Source organism: Frankliniella occidentalis, unplaced genomic scaffold (genome assembly GCF_000697945.3).
Source record: "Frankliniella occidentalis isolate FOCC.00 unplaced genomic scaffold, Focc_3.1 Scaffold596, whole genome shotgun sequence".
In the NCBI taxonomy this organism is placed as follows: domain Eukaryota; kingdom Metazoa; phylum Arthropoda; class Insecta; order Thysanoptera; family Thripidae; genus Frankliniella; species Frankliniella occidentalis.
In genome coordinates this window covers 72805-79945 of record NW_026267712.1, presented here as the reverse complement: position 1 = coordinate 79945, position 7141 = coordinate 72805, and the positions used below count along the sequence as shown (strand labels likewise).

The following is a 7141-nucleotide window of genomic DNA, read 5'->3' as shown; positions in this document are numbered from 1 at the left end:
AATGGGGTCATGAAAATTAGTTACATCCACGTTCCTACTCCAGAAAATGGTGGTCGTCGTACAAATCGGGTAGTGAATGAGACTATGGACCAATGGCTACAGAGAATGGTGGACCACAAAACCATATTTTCACCTGACAATACCAGGGACTCCATGTGCTTGGCACGGAGTATATTTGTGGCCAAGTCTAGAAAGGGTCTTCACAGGTCCTCGTTCTCACGGCTGAAGAAGCCTGAGTCAGGGGAACAGCAAAAGGGGGCTGAGGCCTTGTGTGAAAAAGCGCACATTGGTTACGATCAAGCCTGTGGTCTAGATGAAATAAGAAGGATGCAGGATATACTGCCTGATTATCGACTCTGTGTTTTCACTGACAAGCATGGTAAAGAGTGCATATTCAAGGGCCCTTATAATGCAACGCGTCAGAACTTGTACCTCCTCTTGCACAAGGAACACTTTTCGGCTATACTCTATCCCTGCCAGGCATTCGAAGTTCATTTTGAATGCCAAAAATGCGTGGCTTTTTACAACAACCACACAGATCACCGTTGTGAGGGTTCGTGCTGGCGTTGTTTTGGCGAGACGGTCCACGATGACCCCACCATTCCCCTTGTACGATGCCCCGACTGTCGGCATCAGTTCTCAGGTGATGAGTGTTTGAGGTTTCACAAAACTGTGAAAATGAGGAACTCTAATCACACAAAATGTCAAGTCTTTCGGTTCTGCACCAATTGCTCCAAGAGCTATAACGTTTTGAAGTCAGCAAAACATGTATGTAATTTTGTTTATTGTAAAAACTGTAAAGAGAATGTCAAGGAGAATCACCTTTGCTACATGAGTGGATGGACTGAGCCAGAGAAAAAGAAAAAGTGGAACTATGTAACGGTGTTCTATGACATTGAAACTACTCAATGTGATCCTGTTGAGGGGAAAGCAAACACATTTGAGCACAAACCGAACCTGCTCGTTTCACAAGCAGTGTGTGATGATTGCACCAATGTGCCAGGAAACGATCATTTCTGCACGGTGTGTAAAACCAGGCAACAGGTATTCCACAACTTGGATGACCCTGACGCTAATGTTATGGGCTTGTTTCTGGACTATCTCCAATCTTTTGGACCTAAGACAAGCGTTTTGATAGTGGCACACAATGCAAAGGCTTTCGATGCCATTTTTGTTCTCCAGGAGTTAGTGAAGCGGGATTTGAAACCAGATCTTATTCTGAACGGTGCTAAAATCCTGTGCATGAAGATCGGCAATTGGAAATTTATTGATTCTCTTATGTTTCTTCCAATGCCCCTCAGCTGTATGCCTAAGTCATTTGGGTTTTCTGAGCTCAAGAAAGGGTACTGGCCCTTCTTAGCTAATAAACCAGAGTATTACAATTATGAAGGGCCCCTCCTTGACAGAGACCTTTACTGTGTGTCAGGCATGAAGTCAAAGGGCGCCAATGACTTTGATGCATGGTACGATGCCCAGGTCGCTGGAAAGTACATCTTCAACTTCCGAAGGGAGTTAATTGAATATTGTATATCTGATGTGACGATTCTGCGTCATTCGTGCCAAGCTTTTCGAAAGCTTTTTCAAGAGGTTGCTGGGTTTGACCCAATGCTTCATTGTATTACCCTTAGCAGTGCTTGCATGGCGGCCTTTCGTCGGAATTTCTTGACTGCCAACATGATAGGTCTTGTGCCTCCGGGAGGCTATCATGGTCGGGGTAGGCAAAGTCACATTGCTTTAAAGTGGCTTGATTTTGAGGCCTACAAACTTGGCAAGGTCATAAAGACTATTTACACTGACCGTGAGGTCCGTGTTATGGGGAGGGCAGTGGATGGTTACATTGAGATCCCTCAACCTGATGGCAGTACTGAGCGCCGCATTTATCAATTTCACGGGTGCTATTGGCACCAGTGCCCCGAACACTTCCCTGCTAACGAAGACGACGTGGAAAACAAATACCAAAAAACTCTAAAGATCACAGCTATGTTCCGCAAACAGGGCTATGTTGTGATAGAGAAGTGGGAATGTCAGTTTAAATTGGACCTTGTCAATGACCCCGAAGTCAAGGTCTTCTTTGAGAACCATCCAACCACACGCACTCCCCCTCTGCATCTACGAGACGGCCTGGCGGGTGGACGCACTAGTGCTCTTAAATGGCACTATCAAGTCAAACCAGGGGAGAAAATCAAATTGGTGGATGTGATTTCAGAATACCCTAATGCTAATCTTCGGGCAGAGTATCCAGTAGGCCACCCTGAAATCCATTTAGAGGGATCTCCTGAGATGCCACCCCCAGATTTCTGGAATGGCATGATAAAATGCACTGTGTTACCCCCAAAAGACCTTTACCTGCCGGTTCTCCCATACAAATGTAATGGAAAACTCCTTTTTCCACTCTGTCGCACATGCGCTGAGAACGAGTGCACAGAAATTTGTCAACACGCACCCCCAGAGAGACAGATGATGGGTTCTTGGTGTGCACCAGAGCTTCTCTACGCTCTCAGGGAGAAGAACTACCGGCTCCTTGCCACCCACGAAGTATACCAGTACCCAGCCACATCCCAGTACGATCCTGAGACACGACAGGATGGGCTGCTTTCTGCGTATGTCAGGTGCTTCATGGCCCTGAAGATACAGGCCAGTGGATGGCCTGTCGACTGTGACACTGATGAGCTCAAAGCCAAGTTTGTGGAAGATACCTTGAAACACGATGGGGTCATCATAGACCCCGCAAAGATGATTAAGAACCCCGCCCTGCGCACTTTAGCAAAACTAATGTGTAACAGTTTTTGGGGGAAGTTCGGAGAAAAAACGCTTCGACCCAAGACAGAGCTGATCAAGGAACATGACGCATTGCTTGAACTGATATCAGACCCTCGTAAAACCGTGACTGCCCTTCTCCCTCTTAGCGAGACCTTACTGCAGGTCACATGGCAGCCAGTAGAGGATTCAGAGGAATCCCTACCTACATCCTCCCTCATACACGCTGCCTTTACGACGTGTCATGGTCGTCTTCAATTATACAAGTACTTGGACGAGGTAAAGGACCGCGCACTTTACCACGATACTGACAGTGTGGCGTACATCAGTCGGCCTGACCAGCCAGAACTTCGCCTTGGAACCCACTTGGGTGATCTAACAGACCAAATAGAGGAAGATTACGGTCCAAATTCGTACATCACCGAGTTTGTTGCTGGCGGTCCCAAAAATTATGCGTACAAGGTCGCTGTAGGTGGGGATACAAACAACATAAAAGTTTGCATTAAAGTCCGGGGAATTTCTATTAACAAGTCCTGTGACTCACTGGTTACTTTTGAGAGGCTTAAGTCAATGGTAATGGGGGAAAGAGACAAAACAACTGTCCCAATTCCTCTCCAAATAACCCGATTGCCTACTTGGAAGGTGGTCACGCGCCCTACGACCAAGAATTGGCAGGCCAAAAACACGAAGAGGCGGCGTGTTGACCTGGCTAACACAGTCCCCCACGGTTTTAATGCCTGGTCTGAAGCCGATGAGGAGGATCAAGGACTCCTAGAAGTCATGGGCTTCATGGCAACTGATTAAGTCGACATGAAATGAAGAAGAAGCAAGCTGCTTCTTTGCGCAAGGGAGGAGCAGGCTGGCCCTATAAAAGTAACCCACACCTTAAGGTGACCATCAGTCTTCACGATGGACCTCAGATTTCAACATCCTTGCACTGCCCTCGTGGTGGGTGGAACGGGAAGTGGCAAAACATTTTTCATAAAACGCCTCATTGAAAATAGAGACGAAATGTTCAATGTTAAATTTGAACAAATTATTTTCTATTACTCTGAGTGGCAGCCTCTGTATGACGAGCTAAAAGACAAGGTCGATTTCAGACAAGAACTTCCTGTCCTGGACGACCACCCAACTGGACAAGGGCCCAAGCTTATTGTGATTGACGATTTTATGGACGAGATTAAGTCTCACCACAAGGAAATCTTTAAGTTCTTCATTAAGGGTAGCCATCACAGAAACCTTTTTATTTCTTATTTATTTCTTAAGTCAGTGTCTTTTTCCTGATGGTCTAAGGCAAATCAGTCTCAATACACACTATATCGTGATTTTCAAAACAAGTCGAGACGTGGCACAGGTGCGCACATTCTGTATGCAGGTTGACCCTACTCATTTCCGAGCCCTACTACAGGCTTATCACGACGCCACTCGTGCTGGCTTTACATACCTGTTATTTGATTTCAAGCCCAATCAAAAAGACCATTTGCGCATGCGCACTCTGATTTTTCCCGGCGAGTCCACAGTCGTTTACATTCCCAAGGGAAAGTATAAAAGGGAGATGGATACGTTGGTCTGAATCAGTCGTTGACAATGGCTCCTGCCGATAGGACACACAGTAAAGCTGTGCTTCAGGTCCTCCGTTCAGCTAAACCTAATCTACGCAAGGCTATTATAAATAGTTCTGACAAAGCGATCATCTACGCTATTTGTGAGATCTGTGATAACTTGCTGAGTGGTAACATTCCACTTACTGCCAGTCAGAAGTCTAAACTTCACAGGTATCGTGCAACTATCAGAGAACTCGCACAAAGGGGTAAAGGTCTAAAGGCAAAGAAAGAAAAGATTCAAAAGGGGGGCACATTTCTTCCTCTTTTGCTTTCCACGGTGGCATCTGTCCTTCCTAGTCTCTTTAAATGAATCATGTCAAGAAAATGATTCTTGTGCCGCACGAGAGTGTGGCCAGGATGAACGACCCTATGCCATCCACTGCTCAAATTCAAACGAGTTCACTTGACGCAGAAATGGATCTTATTATGAAACAAAAATACGCTAGTGACGACGAAAAATGGAAGCACTACAATGATGCTCTACAGCGCTATCTCTTTTTCACAAAGGAACGACACAAACCTCTTCAAATTTCAGTCGAGAATTTTACAGAGTCTCACGAAAGTGAAGAGTTGATTCGTCAACAACTTGAGACAGCCCTCCCAAAATCATATAAAGCCTCTGCCCTTAGAATTTTTGATTATCTAAGCCAAGCTGACTCCAAAGTCACGTGGGACTCCACGGGTACCGTATCCATAAACAAGCAAACGGTTCCTAACTCTAACATCATTGATCTTATATCAGACCTCACAAGAGCTCGAAAAAACTTTGAACCAGTAGGGGTTTCGCCTTTCATTAAAGCACTAGCTGCTATAAATATTCCTCTCGAACTCATACAGAACTCCAATAGAAGGGCCGATATTATTTCGGCTCGTACTCAGAGCGGTTCTGGTATTAGACCTGTACTAACCAGTTCTGTCACAACATTTAATAAGGTAAAAACACCTAAGGGTCTTCTTGTTAAACAAAACAAAACACAAAAACAAGTGAAAAGAAATGCCTGGAAATCTTGGTAAAGTATACCACGATCCTGCCCACCCTGCCTCATATGGTACAGCATGGAAACTATGGAATGCTACAGGCGAGAAAAAAGAAAAAACAGTTCAGTTTTTGGAAGGGGAAGATGCATACACACTGCACAAACCGGCAAGGCGTCGTTTCTCTCGTAATGTCACTTATGCGGATAATATTGATGACAGTTGGCAGACAGACTTGTCAGATTTCCAGTCCTTGAAAGACGATAACAAGGGTTTCACGTTTATTTTGTGCGTCATTGACACATTTTCAAAATTTGGCTGGGCCGTGCCTCTGAAAGATAAGTCTGCACAGTCCATCATTAATGGATTTGAAACTATTTTCAAAAGTACAACACGCAGACCGACTCGTCTTTTTTCTGACAAGGGGAAAGAGTACATTAATAAGTCGTTTCAAAAATTTCTTAAAGACAATTACATTACATACATTCACACACATAATCCCGACATCAAGTGTTCAGTGGTGGAGCGCTGGCAGCGCACCATCAAGTCCAAACTGTTTAAGCGATTCACTCACACTGGTAATTACAATTATGTCGATGGCCTTCTCGCAGATGTAGTTAAAGCCTACAACCACACTTACCATCGAGCAATTAAAATGAGACCGATTGACGTGACGTCCGATCGTGTGTTGGAAGTATATAATAATCTGTACCATGGACTTCAGCTCACTAATAAGAAAACAAAATTTAAAGTGGGTGATCATGTCCGAATCAGTCGAGAAAAACAAACGTTCGAGAAAGGGTATACGTGGAACTGGAGTGAGGAGATATTTAAAATCGTTCAGGTCATTCCTCATTCGCTGCCAGTGTACAGGCTGGAAGATCTCGATAAGGATCCGATTCAGGGCACGTTTTATGAGGCAGAACTTCAGAAGGTCACGAAGTCCGAGGCATTCAAAATAGCATATATAGTGCGCTCAAAAGGTAAAAAGGGTAATCGTCAACACCTCGTCCACTGGAGAGGTTATCCTGAAAAAAGTCGCTCTTGGATTTTTGATTCAGATCTAGTATGATGGATTTCTACGCCTTTCTACCTAGTAACGCAAGTCCTGCTGTCTATCCAGACAATAAAACTTCACATTTTAAAACTGAGCTCTCTCAGCGCATGGAACTGCATGGAGAATGGCAGGCAGCCCTTATAGAACTTCACTACCCAAACACAATAGCCCAGGTCGTAGAGGGAGAGAATGAAATTACTGTCGTGACTGACAGTATCGTCGATACGGTAGCGGTCAAGCCTGGCTCTTATAGCTCTGTCACTGATTTTCTCATATGCTTGAGCGATGCACTACGAACCTTTGAGAACAATGAAGTCGGAAGCAAAACATACTTTAAGCTTCTCTCCGATCAGAGAATTACATTTTTCCCATTCCATATGGGCGAACAAACCAAAGTTCATTTTTCACCTCGCCTATCACTTCAACTAGGGCTAGAACACCCTGGTCCGTATGCTGCCGCTGAAAATTTTTCGGGAGTTAAACCGATTGACATAAGTCTCGGTGTCCCCGCTCAGATGTTTGTCTACATGGACATTTTATCAGATCAAATTATTGGCCACACACGAGCACCACTGCTCCGTACGGTTCCCGTAGATATCAAAGCACAATACGGTAGCATGTCTGTCGTACACTTCGACCACCCTCTCTATTTCGATCTCCGCACGCGCTCATTCGACACAGTTGAGATCTATATAAGAGACCATGCGGGGCGCTATGTACCATTTGATTTCGGAACGTCAACCTTATT

At 44.8% G+C, this 7141-nt stretch overlaps 1 protein-coding gene across 1 annotated transcript; it reads left to right on the top strand.

Annotated features, from left to right (window-relative positions):
* The first annotated feature begins 84 nt into the window (after positions 1 to 84).
* Positions 85 to 3561, top strand: LOC127751597 (uncharacterized). Its single transcript, XM_052275374.1, has 2 exons — positions 85 to 379; positions 803 to 3561. The coding sequence occupies exons 1-2, from the start codon at positions 85 to 87 to the stop codon at positions 3559 to 3561; spliced, it is 3054 nt and encodes a 1017-aa protein (XP_052131334.1).
* The last annotated feature ends 3580 nt before the right edge of the window (positions 3562 to 7141 follow it).